We start from the raw sequence: 17,670 nt of genomic DNA on the forward strand, positions 1-17,670 counted from the left end.
TTCACATACTTTTGAAAATCCAGCGCCTGGTAAGCGCTCATTTTCACAGTTGTAAACACGACGGTGTTCTTCTTCCACAAGGGGGTTTGGCATCACAGCATTTGTTACCAGGCGGACCATTAAAGAACGCGACACACACGTCTCCTGGACATCCTGTAGAATTCAACCAACCAGATGATGACTTTGAAAATCCTGAAGTGTTTCCAATTTGCATCAGACATTCAGACAATGGTCCGTGGGTGTGACGTCTGAGACTGAGACTACCACCAGCCTAACCTGCTGCCATGTAAGCCTTGCCCATCTTGGGTCAGGGCCTTAAGGGATAATGCAGCCTCAGGGGAGAGATAGCATGCCAGTGTCTCTTCAACTCTGGGCATCGCCCCATAACCACTCTCTCACATCCCCATGATCAAGGCGTAATTCAAGATCATGGGGGTTGACAAACAAAAGGAAAACAACCTTGTGTGGAGGTCCAGAAAGAAAGGCAGGCCCTGACGTGGAGGTTGAGCTTTGCTTGGCAGGAAGCTCTCATCTAGTTTACTCTTACAAAGGGCTTCTTGCTTCTCTGCCTCAATTCTTACCTTCTCGAAACTGGATAACGCTAACATCGGACTCTCACTCAGGGCAGAAGAAACTGCAGAGTGGGTGAGAGCTGAGAAAGAGCTGTGCCTGTCTCAAAGTCCTCAGTGAGCTCCATTTGTGACACCCATGATCTCGGCAGACACGGGACCTGAACCACAGAGGGCCTGATCCTGGCCGCTCTCAACAAACAGGAGACTTCTCAATGGAAGATGCTTGCAGTGAGAACAGTCAACCACCTCAAGAGCTGACAGTGCATGCTCCGCTCCCAAGCAGCTAACACAAAGATTGTGTAAATGACCTAAACTGCCTCTTCGCCATAATATTTCCTAATAATTAATAACCTATGAGACAAACAAATGCCAAATAGGACTGACAGAATCATTGAGTGCTTGCTGAAGACACAGAAGCTAATGCTGCTTTGTTTCAGGTATCCTTTATATCTCCCACGGTCCACCGTCTCGTCACAGGGTGACGTTGCGGCAATCAGCATTGGAATAGATGCACACATGCTTCAAATGCAGAAAGCAAATCCAATTACAAAATAGTACAAAAACAAACAAACAAACATCCTCCAAAGTTCAGATTGTATGTGCAACACTGCCCTCTGCAGAGCGTTATTACTATTACTGAACTGCATTATAATCTATTCTTCCATATCTTAAAGGGTTAGTTCACACAAAAATGAAATTTCTGTAAATTACTCACCCTTGTGTCAGTCCGAACCCATAAGAGCTTTGTTCATCTTCGGGTTCATCTATGTTCGTCTAGGGTTTTTTATCCTCAATAGAAAGCAACGAAATGACCGCATTCAAGGTCCAGAAAAATAAAAAATAAATTGTTACAGTTTTTTACAGACGCTAGGACACATTTCTCAATACTTAGGTCACTTTTGCAAAACTCTTCACACAGTGAGCACAACAGAAGTCTATGTGGGCTAAACTGAGGATCAATTATCATTGCTTTGGCACAAAATGCATTCAATGACTACATCTGTCAAATTTCATGAATTCTTTTCTCACTCAGACACAACAACTGCCAAAACTCTTTGTACGTACAGGCCAATTTGCACATGCTTACATACTGTTTTCAAAACTGTTAAACTTATGTTCAAAACAATAACATAATATAAAACTGAATAAGAGCAATTTGCTACACTCCTACAGTAATATTTTACAGTTTTTCTCAGTCGCTTTGGTGCATTTCTCACATCACTATTTACATTTGCACAACAGTTAGTTCAACCTCCACAACATTTAGTCATTTGTGCACATCATAGTAGCAGTTTCTCATTCCTTCGAACAAATTGCAAATGCTTTTGGACATGCATCAATTGCTTTCATACAACTCTCTGCTGTTTTATAACATTATCATTTGCTTATGTCATGTCAGTCAAAATTAACTATACTTGTGAATGCTGAATAGTCATTCCATATAAAACTAATAGTCCTCATTTCATTGCTTGAGTCATTACATACAAAAATGTTGAACTAGTTGTCAAAATCTGTCAAGCAAATTTTACACATTTTTTTAAAATCTTTTTTTCCTGAAAATGTCTCCTAAATTGAACAATTTCTCTCAAGTGAATCTCAACTTTCACTGATGAGAAGGGGAGTGTGAAGCATTAGTTGCAACCAATGATAAGCCACTTCTCTACAATCACTGTCAGAGGTGAATCCCATAAACCCCAATTTTACAAGCATATACGAACCAAGCAGGACATAGTGTGTACCATTTCTACGATACTGTGACACAGAAGTGGAAGGTCAGCCTCATGGAAGAGGGGTAAGGGTGCGGGGAAGAAGGGGAAGGGGACAAAACAGGGGAAGAGGAATAAGAGGCCAATAGGCAGATCCCTGATGAAATCAGGGCTACAATTGTGGATCATGTTGTCAATCACAGCCTCACAATGGCTGAGGCTGGTCGAAGGGTGCAGCCAAATGTTGGGAGAACCACTGTAAATTCAATTATTCAAACATTTCGTTGGGAGAACAGGTGTGTATAAATGGACAGTAATTCAGCACTAAACAATCTGCACTGCACTACTGTCATCGTGTCATACATGAAGCTTGCAGTGGGACAAGAACTTGTCACTGTACAATTTATATTTAGACGTACAGCTTTACTGCATCACACATTTAGTGTATTGTAGTGTACAGTAGTGTTACAGTAAAGATTTGCCATATGTACTGCAATATTGTTTACAGTTGTGCACAGCTCTACCCAAAGGGAGTTTATGTTTGTTGCAAATAAGGGTGTCATTTTTCTTTTGCACAATGCTGTGAACAAATTAGAATTGCAAAGAGCATATGCAGTAAAAATGTGAAACATACATATTCAGTGTCTTGTACTCAGTTACCTCACTAAATACAGTAATGTGTAACTTTACTGTATTTTTCAAATGGCTGTGCAAATAGTATATAGTGCTGTCTTGAGCATTTTCAGGTAGTGTCACCAAGATCTGACTTTTTTGCATTGGAAAACATTGACAGAGTAAACTGTCATAATGAAAACATGACAAAGCCATTTGATCTTGTTCATAAACAATGGTGTCAGGACTTTTCATCTTGATGACACTGACACTTTCATTGACATGAATACTTGCTTTTGAGGAATGACCTATCCATTTTGAGCAAGTGACACGCTTTTGCAGGTTATCAACTAGGTTTTGCAGTTTGTACTAATTGTTTTGAGAACTGCATTAACTGTTGTGCAAATGTAAATAGTGATGTGAGAAATGCACCAAAGCGACTGAGAAAAACTGTAATGAAATATATTTTAAATCTTAAAATTAAATGCTATAAAAACAACTGAATTGTATCTGTATCAGTGGATGGTGTGTATACAAATTCTTGTATTTTGGAATTATAAAAAAATATAAAAATAAATAAACGACATAAAAAATTGACAAATTCTGCATCATGTCTGATTCATTCCAGTAACATATATTGCAGTGAATTATAAACAGAGATGTGTCCTTGTTTTACACAAGAAAACATTGTATAATGCTACATGTTAGTGTTTTTCAGGTCATTGTTTTGTGGGTGACAAAGTGTGTTTGTCGGCTGTCAACCTTTGCTAGTGTTCTGGAAGAATGAGTTTATTTGAGACCTGAATACAGTGTTTTGGTAGTTGTAGTGCATTTTGGATGTGAAATGAACTGTTTTGCCAAGATGAAAGTTGGTTAGGAGAACTGTGTGAAGAGTTTTGCAAAAGTGACCTAAGTATTGAGAAATGTGTCCTAGAGTCTGTAAAAAACTGTAAAACAGTCAGCGTGACTACCGTGGTTCAACCTTAATGTTATGAAGCGACGAGAGTACTTTTTGTGCACAAAAACAAAACAAAAATAGTGACTTTATTTAGTTCTCTTATTTAGTTAGACTTTAGTTAGTCTTTATCCCTGTCATTCTCCTACACTATTTATGTTGCAGCACTTCCAGGTTCTATGTCAGAATGCCGACGCTGTTCACGTGAGCAGCAGTAAACAGAAGCACTGAACTGAGTTGACTGCGTCAACTGCGTACGAGTCTTGACGGAGAAGAGGCGAATTTGTTGAATAAAGTCATTATTTTTGTTTTGTTTATTAAGCACAAAAAGTATTCTCGTCTAGACTCTTCATAAAATTAAGGTTGAACCACTGTAGTCATGTGGACTATTTTAACAATGTCTGTACCTTTCTGGACCTTGAATGTGGTAATTACATTGCTTTCTATAGGGCAGCTGGTTCTCAAACTTTTTTCCCAGTGGGCCGCACAATGGTCCAAGTGCAAGTCTCACGGTCCGCATATAATTTACATATGACGTCACCAATGCAAACCAATCAGATTTAATGTTATGGTATTAGCAGATAATACTATTATTATACCAAGATGTTGCACACAATAAATAACAAATAAAAACTAACTTACTGACATTAGCTTTACAATAATAATCAGCAATGCTCAGTGAACACACAAACTGTATATACAATCACTTTAAGTTGCTATTTAATTCTGTATGACTTTATGACTCTCTTCAACATCATCGCAATAGTCACCAAACAACCACATAAATGTAGTCTGGGTAAACCCAGCCTGATCTGCCGGCGATTTGATTTCGCTCGGCAACTCAGTCTGGAAACCCGTGCATTCACTTCTGCTGCGCTCTTACACTTTTGCGGGAACCAATCACAGACTGGCTTATCCACCTTGCTCGCTATTGGCGGGTATAACACGATGACGATAGAGAAGCGAAGGCAAGCAGCTTTCAAACTCTATCTGATCTACCCGTCTCTCCAAAATAACAATGCACAATCACAGTGACGCTGATTGTGTTAAACATTTACCTTATCTGAGAGAAATGTAGCAGAGCGTTGATCCGCAGTCTCTTCATAGGAAGATTACAAACAGCGATTAATGACACACAATGATTCTCTGCTGTTATTTTGGTGGTTTGCTTCACGATGTGAGTACAGGACTCTTTTACTTCAATGCCCCTTGATGGTAGACAATATTTTTATTATTTGCTCTATATGTTTCGTCTCCCTGTTTCTTGAATCTTGCGCCGCCTGAGCTGACTGGAATTCTTTTTGGTTGTCATGACAATGACGTAGTTTAGGGCGGCTATATTCCGCGTTCATTTACACTGAACCAGAACAGTATCAGAGTCGCCTTTTAACCTCTCGACGATGCTGAATGACTTCTTTAGTTAGCAAACAAATTGCTTGAGTGGGTGTAAATACCGATCACTTTCATGTTTTTTTGCACAACCTGCAAAAATCGCTCGATGCTGATTGAGACACGGTAAACCTGTCTGGAGTTTTCGCATCGCTCTGCAAAGTACGTCACCCGAATCGTTGATCTGATTGGTTGAAGGACTATCCAATTGCGTGACTAATGCTCGTTGATCCCGCCTCTTGTGCAGTAGGAAATACATAGCAAACTCCCCAGACTAATGTTCAATTTTAAATTGAGCTTGGTCTGGTGATAGCCAGACTAACATAAATGCCTTAATAAGCAAATGTTACTCAGCTCTTTTTACAAACAACACTGAGCGCACTGTAGGCTAATTACAATCTCTGACGATATCAAGCATTCTGTCATGTCGCAATCCCTCGCGCAGCATCGGATCCGCGAGCGCGCGGAGAGTTGGGCTCATCCAGCCGCGGGTGCGCTAATGCGCTAATTTTTACTGATTTAAAATACATCAAACACATCGAATTCACAGTTCAGTCTTTTGAAATTGTAGGTTTTGCTTGTCAAGTACTTTACTACAGAGCAAACAGGAAGGCTGCCCATCTCGCTCATTAGGCCTAACAGCAAACTGATTCTTCCATTCTTCTTACCTTTACTGCTGATGCTGCGACTCTTCTTGTTTGCATGTGTTCCTTCATTTTATGTTCCACATTTAGTTTGTCTCCTTTAATAACAAATTTGACCATTTTGAGGCTTAAATTTACAAAATTAATGGCTACTGTTTGAATTCTTCCTAAGAGCGCACTTGTGTTTGTTTCGTTAACTGAGTGATTGCGTCATTAGCCTACATTGCCTGATGTCTGAAAATAATAAATGCTCACCAAAATTATTTTATATGACAAATAAAGCATTATAGCTCATTTATATTTTTTAAATTCACTTTAATTTAAATTTTAAAACAAAAATAAAATGTATGCTAATTTTTTTTTTAATTATTATTATTGTGATCGGCATATCGCGGGCCGCATTTACATTTGTGACGGGCCGCAGGTTGAAAACCACTGCTCCACACCCATTCAAACGCTTATTGCGGTGAAGTGTCGCGTCGCGTGACTCGCGCCCAATTACATCAAAAGTATATGCTCACTGGATGTCATGGCAACTGAATCACAGAGGAAAACTTGAAATATCTCGCCTTCGCTTTAATTTCGGACCATCTCCAAAAAGACATAAAACACTAAACAAATGATTTTGACATGCGTTTGTCAAAGTAGGAAATCCAGATTTTTAATCCATTACACACAATCATAGGCGTAATTTGCGGGTGGGACGGGTGGGACATGTCCCCACCACTTTTTGAAAGGGTCGATATTGTCCCCACCACTTTTTGAATTATCTCGCGGCATCTCGCGGATATCTAATACAAAAGAAACACCTCTAGTTGATTATCAATTTGTGTTAATAATAGGCGATCTGGCGCTGGGATGTGTTGTTTTTGAAATCATGTTGAGTGCTCGTTGTCGCTGTTATCAGAGGCGCAAAATTGTTCTCTTGGCGCTCGTGCACATTGCGCAGTCTTCACACGGACAAGCGCTTCAATCTATCGCTTAACTGTTGCAGAGACTCTCTATTCGTTACGTCGAATCACAAAACAAAATACACATAAACGTGTCCCTGCTCTTTATATACAATCACTGACGAACATCTTTGGTTTTGATGAAAAAAAAAAAAGAATCTCTTGCATGCTGAACGAAAATATTGCCTCCAGTCCATCAGGACAATCTCTTTGGAACAGCGGATCCACGTGTTTATTAATTAATATACATACTCTCGAGACATATTGTATTATAGCAGATGTAAGGAAGAAACTATCATATTAATTTTAATATCATATTATTATTATTGTAATAATACAATTGCAATACCCCACCCCCACATTCCTGTCCCACCCACTTTTTAAAACAAAGTTACGCCACTGGACACAATTACTGCTGTTGAAATACGAAATGGAGGCAGGTCCAGACTGAATTCCCTCCGGGTCCGGATCCGGACCGGAGTCCGGACTTTGAGAAGTGCTGCTATAGGGGATCAGAACACTCCATTCTGGCACTTTATCTGGTTTTGTTCAAGTAAGGACTCACTTACCTGTTTACACTTACTTGTTTACACTTACCTGTAGAGTGTGTATGCTATATTCTGCCATTGTCCCTCCTGTTCCTCTGCATCTCCTTCTTCTCACTGTGTTCCTGGGTCTCCAGCATCTTCTTCTCTGGACTCCGACCATTCTCGATCTACCTTGCAAAAGTGTGTGCTTCAGCTGCTCTCATCCATGACCTCCACAATCATTTACAAAAAAACAAATTCAGTATTCCTATAATTATTGCATTCACTGCTTGAATTACCATACTCACCTGCTTGTGTCTGTTACCTGCTTCTACAAATAAACTCTCTCATTCATTACAACATTCTTGTGAGTCTGTGTTCTGTAACAGGTGAGTACTTAAAAACAGAATTTATATTTGGGTGAACCAACCGTTTAATATGTATTATTAGATCATCTAGATCAGGGGTGGGGAAGCACGTCCTGATTTTGTTCTGGGTCAACATATTTTGTTGATCCTGGAACAACATTCCAGTCTAAAAATTTAGTCTTAACCCTATTCCTACCCCTAAACCTAACCCTACCCATAAGTTATCCCAAAAATCAGAGGGAAATGATAGATGAATAACACTGATGTAGAAGCACAAATTCATAATTTTAAGCCTAAACTTGACGTAATCTGTAAACTTGTCCCTCAAATCTGATTGGTTGATTTGAATGTTGTTCCAGGATCAACAAAAATGTTGACCCAGGAACATGTTGAACTCAGCAATATCAGGTTATGCGGTGGGGGCCGTTGATCCTGGAGGGCCATTGTCCTGCAGAGTTTAGCTCCAACCCTGAAAAAAAAACCTCACCTGCCTGTAATTTAGTAATCGTAATTCCTGTAGTTATGAGATTCTATCTTGTAAAAATGTTCACGTTCTCGTAGAGCTCGTGATTACAGCTTGTAAGCTGGGAGTTTTCTGAAAGCTCCCAGATGTACCACGTGGCCGCTGTAGATTCATAGGTGTTGACAGTGGTGCAATGGAAACACATAATTCCCAGTCAAAGGACGTGAACAGCTCCGAATACAGGGTATGCATCAACGTCACTTTCCCGCCGAAAGCGCGCTCCCTCAGCTGGACTGAGTGGCAAAAGAACCTGCTGCGTGACTGGATTTAATAGGGGAAACTGCGAAAACGCGAGTAAAAAACTAACGAATTACAGTAAAGGTTGGACTCGAAAATGCCCCTTAAAACTTGTCAAATAAATCTAATCCATGGATATTGACATGCAGCCAGGAGTCGTGTTTCCTGACATTACATGTGCCTGATTTCGACGGCGAGGAAATACATAAAGCAAATCTGCCTGTGAATATTTCATGTAACTGCAATATAGGTAGGTTTAAATCTGCGTAATCACTTATATCAATGTTATATCATCATATTTTATAGCCTTAAAACATATATAGTTTTATAGTATAGTTTTTGTCAATGTTGTTTATTTAAAAACACCCAATTATGCAGAATATAAGATGGAAAATATTTAATTGATGAGTTGTCAACATCATATATTGTATAACAATACAATACGGTATGAGTTTACCTCAAAATCCAACAATTTGACACAAAATGATAACTGCAAATCCATGTTTCTCTGCTGGAGTCCAGCTGTTTCTGTGAATTACAGCGATCCATTTGCTTATTTTTTCTGTAGCTTTCGGCAGTCTTATATACCTCAGGTTTTGTGTCAAAGCTATTTGTACAGTCAATCACAAAGCTCTTTCCCATTTTGGATGTGTTTTGTGTGTTTTTCGCGATATTCACGCCGAAAACCAATGCTGCCCCTCAGTCTTTGTGCCACTCAGTGGGCGTGACCGCAGTCGTAACGGTCGACGGTGACGTCACGTGCATACCCTCTATATAACGTCACGTGTTTTAATCTCAAGATTCCGGTAAATACAAGGTGGCGTGAATGCAGCATTTATTCATCCTGAAGACCTTAATTAGCTTCAGGTGTATTTAATTAGGGCTGGAGCTCTTTGGCCCTCCAGGATCAATGGGTGCTTCTCAATTCTTATTTGTGCATCCTCGTTTGCTTTCCTCGCGTCTTAGCTCCACCTTTTCAGGATGCGAGGGAAGGACACAAGGAAAAGATGCGAGGATGGAGGAATTGAATCAAGGGTGCTTCTCAATATCCCTCCTCGTCTCCTCGCTCCTCCGTCCTCCATCCCATGACCCGGAAAACGATCGAGCTCAGCCATCTTGAAGGACATCTCAATTCTCTTGCACCGCGAGGAGGCGAGGAACGAGGAGTGAGGAAGCTTCCTGAGGAGTTATGAGCGAGGATACACAGGTGCATCCTTTGCGAAAGTCTTTCTCATCGAGAAACGTGACGCACGCATAAATTCCCCTCCCCCTTTATATCTCTCACAATAATTTAAATTTAAATTTAAATAAACTTTATACCTCATATATTTCAAGGGGGCATCTTGCTTTATTAATTATTATATTTTTTTAAATAACCAAACATTAATAACATATGGATAGATCCCTGTAGTGCAGCTGATGACGCTTTGAAGTGACGCTAAAGGAAGCGAGGATATATCATTTCACTTGATTCAATTCCTATGTCCTCACATCTTTTCCTTGCGTCCTTCCCTCGCATCCTGAAGGGGTGGAGCTAAGACGCGAGGAAAGGAAGCAAGGAAAGGAAACGAGGATGCACAAATAAGAATTGAGAAGCACCCCAAGTGAAATGATGGCTGCATCCGAAAACCTAGGTAGCTGTCTTGCTGCCTCACTGTCTTATAAAAGAATGACTTGTACGGCAGCGTTTGTGCATGAAGGTAGGCCTACCTCACGAAATTGATTTCGGACAGACTTCTGAGGCAGCCTAACAGTTTAATGATCTACAGCAACTAAACTAAACAGAACTAAACAAATATTTAATTATTACAGTAGTAATTTCTCGATAGAAATGAAATCAAAATTGAAATATGTTGATCAAAATCGTACATTTATACACAAAATGAGCAGCAAACGCAACTTTCGGACGCCATCTTTATTTTTCTAGCTCAACTGTCACAGAATGGAAAGCACAGGATTGTGGGATATCAAAGGCAGCTAAGGATACATCTATGCTTCCTTCAAAAATCGATCTGAGGAAGGTATCTCATGAGACAGGAAGTGAAGCTAACATTGGATTCGGACGTGCCTTGATGCCTTACTACCTTGAAATGTGTCCTCAGAAGGCAGCATTTTCCAGTTTTCGGACGCAGCCGTTATATCCTCGCTCCCTTTAGGGTCACTTCAAAGCGTCATTAGCTGCACGCGAGGGATCTACCCATATGTTGTTAAAGTTGATTATTTAAAAAAAAAATATAAGCATAAGCATACATTTAAATTATTGCGACAGTTATGAAGGGGGAGGAGAATTTATGCGTGCGTCAGGTTTCTCGACGAGAAAGACTTCCGCAAACGATGCACCTGTGTATCCTCGCCTCCTCGCGGTGCAGTTAGAGAATTGAGATGTCCTTCAAGATGGCTGAGCTCGATCGGTTTCCAGGTCACAGGATGGAGGACGGAGGAGCGAGGAAACGAGGAGGGATATTGAGAAGCACCCAATGTATATAACGAATATAACCCACAAGCAGGTGAGTATCCCCACCCCTGATCTAGATCTTCAAGTTTTTTATTTTTTTAGAATTCAGGATTCATGGACCATAAAGGGTTAGTTCACCCAAAAATGAAAATTCTGTTATTTATTACTCACCCTCATGTCGTCCCACACCTGTAAGTCCTTCGTTAATCTTCGGAATGAACTTCAGTTCACTACTCACATGAACTGATTTAAATATGTTTAAATATGTTTTTAGTACATTAATGGATCTTGAGAGGAAATGTCATTGCTGGCTATGCAGGCCTCACTGAGCCATCGGATTTCATCAAAAATATCTTAATTTGTGTTCTGAAGATGAACGAAGGTCTTACGGGTGTGAAACGACATGAGGGTGAGTAATAAATGACAGAATTGTCATTTTTGGGTGAACTAACCCTTTAACTAGCAAGGGAAAGGGAACTGTTTTATAAGCAATTGATAAATTATTTTCACAAATTTCTTAAAGAAACCACTCCACATCCCTTACAGCTTTAAAATTTTAATAATATTAAATAGCATGCAGTTACCAATGCTATGTTACTGTAATATTTTAAGATAAGCCTTCATCCTTGTAAGAAGCATTAGAAGTTTTTTGTCATGTTCAAATATGCTTAATTTTTTGCTGCATATACTTCAAACTTTTAAGGTAGAAAATAACACTTTTGAAGATCTTTGAAAAAATAATACTAATAGTAATAATAATAATAATAATAAAGGCGAGGCTTAAATTAATTTGATCACATATATTGTCAGAACCAATATATGGCCTTTCATTTTCAGGGGTTGCACGTATCATTAAGCAAAATGTTAAAAAAAAAACTGTCACATTACACCCAAAACACCATGCACACCTTCTCATTCAAGTATGAACACTGCGGTGAGACCATGAATTTCATGGAGCCATTGTCACTAAAGCCCCAGGCAGAGACAATTTTCTACTGGAGTAAAGACTGTGACAAGGAAACGAAAATACTTTTTGATTGAAAGTTTTGGACTATAGGACAAGTTATCTAATGATCTCAATTGTGATTAGATGGTAATGCATCATATACTGATGGTGAAGCCTAGCCACCAGCTAAAACTCCCAAAGTTAAGTCATCTGAGAACCAAAATACTCACTTTATTATTTCAGAACTTTATAGATTTGTTAAAGAATTTTTACTTTGTTTTATTTTCCTACTGCTTGAGCAGTGAATAGTGAATTAAACAGGAGAAGCCAGTGGAATACAGAAGTTATCCAACACTGCCCTCTGCAGGTTATCTAATAAGGTTATTAATAACCTTAACCTGTGGGTGGTTGAAGCAAGATTTCTTTCTTTTTCTCAGAGTAGTTCTAGCCTATCTTACACTTTTCTACAAATACATTCTCTGAAAAATGGTACCTTTAGGGGTAAATCATTTTGTCACTGACCCAAAATGTGTATATGATTACGATTTATGATCATAATCATAAAAATGTATATATAAATGTGTATATATTACGATTTATGATCTTCTCCAATCTGTTGTGTGTCAGTCTCGTTGCGTTTTTTTTTTGTGTTTTTTTTTACTATAAGCTTGAAGAAATCAATTCAAGCATAGCCTATTCATTTCCAATGGACACAGAGATATAAGACACCTGTTTTAACATCCCATGTCTCTGGTTGTTACTTGCTAATGACAGACGGTTTCCCAAATATATGTAAATGCAGGAACACACCAGGCCGACGGTCGGCCGTCTGGCAGTTTTTGTTCGTCGGCCGACTAAGTTTTCTCAGTGTGTTCCGCACCGTCGGCTGAAGTTGGTCCTCGTCGCCGTTTTTTCGGCCGATTCGAAATGTTAAATCGGCGTTCGGAGCTCGTCGGTCCGTCGGGCCATTTGATCATTCTGATTATAATGTCTATGGATTGGCTGTTCAGATACTGCCACCTGCTGGTTCGGAAAGGCATTTCATCTCAAGCAGGCGCAAAACTGATATGCTACTTGGCCGTCGGCTGTCTAGCGTTGGTTTGAAAGTGAAAAAATGAAAGTGAAAGCGAAGTGAAATGTGTCCAAGTATGGTGACCCATACTCGGAATTTGTGCTCTGTATTTAACCCATCCAAGTGCGCACACACACAGCAGTGAACACACACCCGGAGCAGTGGACAGCCATTGCTGCGGCGCCCGGGGAGCAGTTGGGGGTACGGTCCCTTGCTCAAGGGTCTCACCTCAGTCGTGGTATTGAGGGTGGGGAGAGCGCTGGGCATTCACTCCCCTCACCGACAATCCTTGCCAGAGACCTGAGTCTCAAACCCATGACCTTTGGGTTACAAGTCTGACTCTCTATCCATTAGTCCACGACCGCCCCAGTGTGTTTGGTGTGTCAGGCCAACTTTGGACACAGACGCTGCCGACGTGAACCAACCCTGTAGTCTGCTTTCATCGCCACTAGTTTGTCAGCGTCGGCTTGGTGTGTTCCGGCCTTAACCTATAGGTCACTTTCACTTTTGTTTATCTTTTATTTCAGGCTTGTTGAAGCCGGTCTTCTGAAATATGGGCGGTGCTGTGCTGAAACTGGGAGTGGCCACACCCAATGTCCGTGTACCCTGTTTGCTCCACCTACAACAGCTAAATCTCAACAACAACGCCATCGCCATTTTAAGTGTCAGATGTGTAAAGGTAGGAGTTTTTCTCTTTGCTTTATTTTCAGCTTAGGCCTATGTATTATTGTTATTGAACGTGTAATGTCTTATCTAGCTATATGGTGTGTTTTTTTTCTTGACATCCACAGAGAATCGGTTGAAAGTTAATACGCCATCGTTATTGTTTAGGCCTACATTAGATCTGAAACGCCATCTATTTGTTATACACTTTTAATGTATGCCTAGTTGTTTGTCTGTCACCCTGTTTGTCACATTGAATTTCAGAACTTTTTAATCCGGAATACTTTGACTTTCACTTTAATTTCAGGTTAAAAAAAAAAAAAAACTGCTTCAGTGTACAACGGGGCTTAAGGCATGACGGGGTGTGACAGCAGCTCCAATAGCTGCTGATGGCTTGGATATCCAACGCATCCTTTACGCACACTCAAAGTTCTCTCTTAGTTGATCTTTTGATTACTTTATTAAATATAATGCAAATGGTTAAATTACACAATGATAATGATAAAGGACATCCAACGTGAGGCCTCCACTGCCCGTATGTGTGTGGTAAAAAAACTGCATGCGTTCCCCTCCACCAAGCCAATTTCCTCTATGTGTAAAACACCTGTTTAAAAACCCTCTGTGCCCACACTGCCCCCACCTGGTGACAGCCCGCAATACACGTACAACACTGGCTCCTACACACCGGCCCCATAATTGTTGGTGTCTAACTACAATTATCCTTAAATTATTCAAAAGGAGCAAAAAAAAAGGGTGTATGTGCACTTCTTCTTTGAAGATCAGTCCTTTATATCTTCAAACAACAGGCAGATTTTGGAAACAGGTCTGTCCAGTAATCCTGTTTTTGTCTTCAATCGTACAGACCGAACAAATCCCCTTTTGTCAGGATATGTCTGAGTGATTCTGCCTAAAGACCAGGAACCACGTGGAGCAGTTGGATCCATGATGACTACTATATCACCAACAGCAAAGTTTCTACGTGGTTTCATCCATTTTTGGCATTCCTGAAGCAATGGAAGATACTCCCTTATCCATCTTTTCCAAAAGAGATCAGACAGATATTGGACTTGTCGCCATCTACGTCTGATATACAAATCACTTTCTTGAAATAGTCCTGGAGGAAGAAGTGGTTTTGTTCTTAACAGTAAAATATGATTGGGCGTGAGAGCTTCCAAGTCATTTGGATCATCAGAAAGCTTTGTGATAGGACGATCATTAAGAATAGCTTCAGCTTCACAAAGAAGAGTGTGAAAGCTCTCATCATCCAAGCATTGCTGTCGGAGAGTGGAGTACAACACTTTTTTTACAAGACGAATAAGCCTTTCCCACATGCCTCCATAATGTGGTCCAGCAGGGGGATTAAAAGTCCATGTTATACCTTCTGATAGAAAGGTGCGCTGAATTTTATCATGATCCAATGTCTTCAAAGCATTCTTGAGCTCTTTCTCTGCTCCAATAAAATTTGTGCCGTTATCAGATCTTAAATACAATACTTGCCCACGACGACACATAAAACGGCGAATGCAGTTTATGCAGGAATTTGTATCCAGAAAGTAGGCTACTTCAAGATGTACTGCTCGACTGGTCATGCAGGTCAATATAACCCCATACCTTTTCACAACACTGCGGCCTCTTTTCACATCAATAGGCCCGAAGTAGTCCACACCAGTATTAGTAAAAGGAGGCAAATCTGGCACGATCCTTTCCTTTGGTAAGTCAGACATTTTTTGTTCTCCAATTTTGCCTTGGAAACGTTGACATACAACACATTCTGAAATTACCTTTCTGCAAGCGGAGTTTGCCTTAATAATCCAGTACTTTCTTCGCAGTGTTGACAGCATATGGTTTCTCCCCGCATGACCTAGCTGTTTATGAACATGATGCATAATAAGTTTGGATATATGATGTTCCTTTGGCAGGATAACAGGGCATTTCGTCTCCTCAGGCATTGCTGCTCGACTAAGTCTTCCACCTACTCCAAGTAAACCATCCATCAATACTGGATCAAGCTTGTAGATGTTACTAATTCTTTTAACTCCAGATGTTCCACTTTGCAAGGAAGAAATTTCCTGTTTAAATGCTTCGTGTTGAGAAAATCCAATAATTGCTGATTCTGCTTGAGAAATATCATCAGGTGTAAGACTTTGACCATGGAATCCAATACGAAACCTTTTCATTTCCTCTTTAACTCTGTCCTGCTCCACTATAGAATTGTTAGTCCCAGAAGTAAATGAGGACTGGAATAAACTTTCTGTGTTGCTTGAGCTTCAAAAGCACTTCTTTGAACTTTAAAACCCATGCCACTGCAGTTTTCAATTTTCTCCAATCAGAAAAAGAGTTCAAAAGTTGATGAGTGGCACTGTCAGAACATTTGGAAATGGCAGCTACTACCACTGTGTCCTTTTTAACCTCTGGATCATCCTTTAAGCCTCGGTCAATATACGAATGAGGCCATTTCTCTGGGACGTCCAATAGAAAGTCTGGACCTTGTATCCATCTGTTGGCTTTCAAAAAATGTTCAATGGACATGCCTCTAGAGGCATCATCAGCAGGATTTAATTTTGTTCCAATATGTCTCCATTGTACAACATCTGTTGCATCCCTGATGACTGACACTCTATTTGTCTTGTCAAATGTATGAAACCTCTTGGCATCATTGGCTATGTATTTCAATACAGTTTGGCTGTCCGTCCAAAACACTGATTTGGCCAAATCCAGTTGAAGTTCCTTCTTGAGCATCTTGTCAATTTTGACTGCTAAAACAGCAGCTGCAAGTTCAAGTCTGGGTATGGTTATCTGCTTTAAAGGAGCAACTCTAGATTTTCCAAGCATAAAGGAAAGTCTCACTTCTTTGTTTTCATCTTCCAGACGCAAGTAAGAGACTGTTCCATAACCACATTCACTTGCATCTGAAAAGTGATGCAATTGAGCCAACTCGATCTTTCCAAACTCCTTCGGCTTGATACATCTGTCCACCTTTACCATAGCTACCTTGTTGAGATCTTGCAGCCACTCTGACCACTGACATAAAAGTGACTGTGGCATTTCATTGTCCCATCCAATGTTTCTTCTACATAACTCCTGCAACAACAACTTCGAAGGCAGTAGTAGCGGTGAGAGAAATCCCAAAGGATCGTAGATTGAACTGATAACTGACAAAATGCCTCGTCTTGTGTGTGGTCTTTCGCTTATGGCAATCTTAAACATAAATGCATCCGATTCCACACACCAGTGCAACCCAAGCGTTCTTTCTACAGGCAGATTGTCTTTATCCAGGTTGAGATCTTTGGTTGCTTTTGACAGACGTTCTTCTGGAATACTTGCTAATACCTTACGGCTATTACTCATCCATTTGGATAGCTGGAATCCTCCTTTAGAACAGACTGCAGTTAAGTCTTTAACCATGTGAAGTGCCTCCACTTCAGTGGGAACAGATGTTAAACAGTCATCTACATAGAAGTTATGCTGGATTGTATTCAAGACTTTGTTTGGAAAACAATCTTTGTAATCTTCAGCAAGTTTTCTCAAAGCAAAATTGCAACAGCTTGGTGATGAAATAGCTCCAAACAGATGGACTTTCATTCTGTATTCTTTGAAGCTTTGTGTAGTATCACCATTAGGCCACCACAGAAAACGAAGAAAATCCACATTCTTCTGTGACACATTCACTTGGTGGAACATGGCCTGAATGTCTGCCATCAAAGTCACATGCTCTTGCCTAAACCTGGTCAAAACACCCAACAATGAGTTGGTAAGATTTGGGCCTTGTAGTAATTGTGAATTCAAGGACACTCCTTTGAAAACTGCACTGCAGTCAAACACAACTCTAATAGTCTTCTTTTTAGGATGGTATACCCCGTGATGTGGGATATACCATACTTTACCATCATTCCGAAGTAACTGATCTTGTGGTACTGCTTCAGCATACCCCTTATCAATAACATCAGTGAGAAAAGCTGTGTATTCCTTTTGAAACTCCTGGTTCTTAGTGAACTTCCTTTTCAAGTTCATTAAACGTTGTTCAACAAGGCACCTATTATTAGGCATGATG

General features: G+C 40.1%; 1 protein-coding gene across 1 annotated transcript; it reads right to left on the bottom strand.

The window, feature by feature from the left end:
- Positions 1-15,833: 15,833 nt before the first annotated feature.
- Positions 15,834-17,147, bottom strand: LOC125266160. Its single transcript, XM_048186612.1, has one exon. The coding sequence runs from the start codon at positions 17,022-17,024 to the stop codon at positions 15,834-15,836; it is 1,191 nt and encodes a 396-aa protein (XP_048042569.1). The 5' UTR covers positions 17,025-17,147.
- Positions 17,148-17,670: the final 523 nt, after the last annotated feature.

Source organism: Megalobrama amblycephala, linkage group LG4 (genome assembly GCF_018812025.1).
Source record: "Megalobrama amblycephala isolate DHTTF-2021 linkage group LG4, ASM1881202v1, whole genome shotgun sequence".
NCBI classification, from domain to species: domain Eukaryota; kingdom Metazoa; phylum Chordata; class Actinopteri; order Cypriniformes; family Xenocyprididae; genus Megalobrama; species Megalobrama amblycephala.

Bases quoted from the DNA above. Each gene is read 5' to 3' on its own strand.
- LOC125266160 (XM_048186612.1), bottom strand. From the start codon at position 17,024: ATGGTTAAAGACTTAACTGCAGTCTGTTCTAAAGGAGGATTCCAGCTA.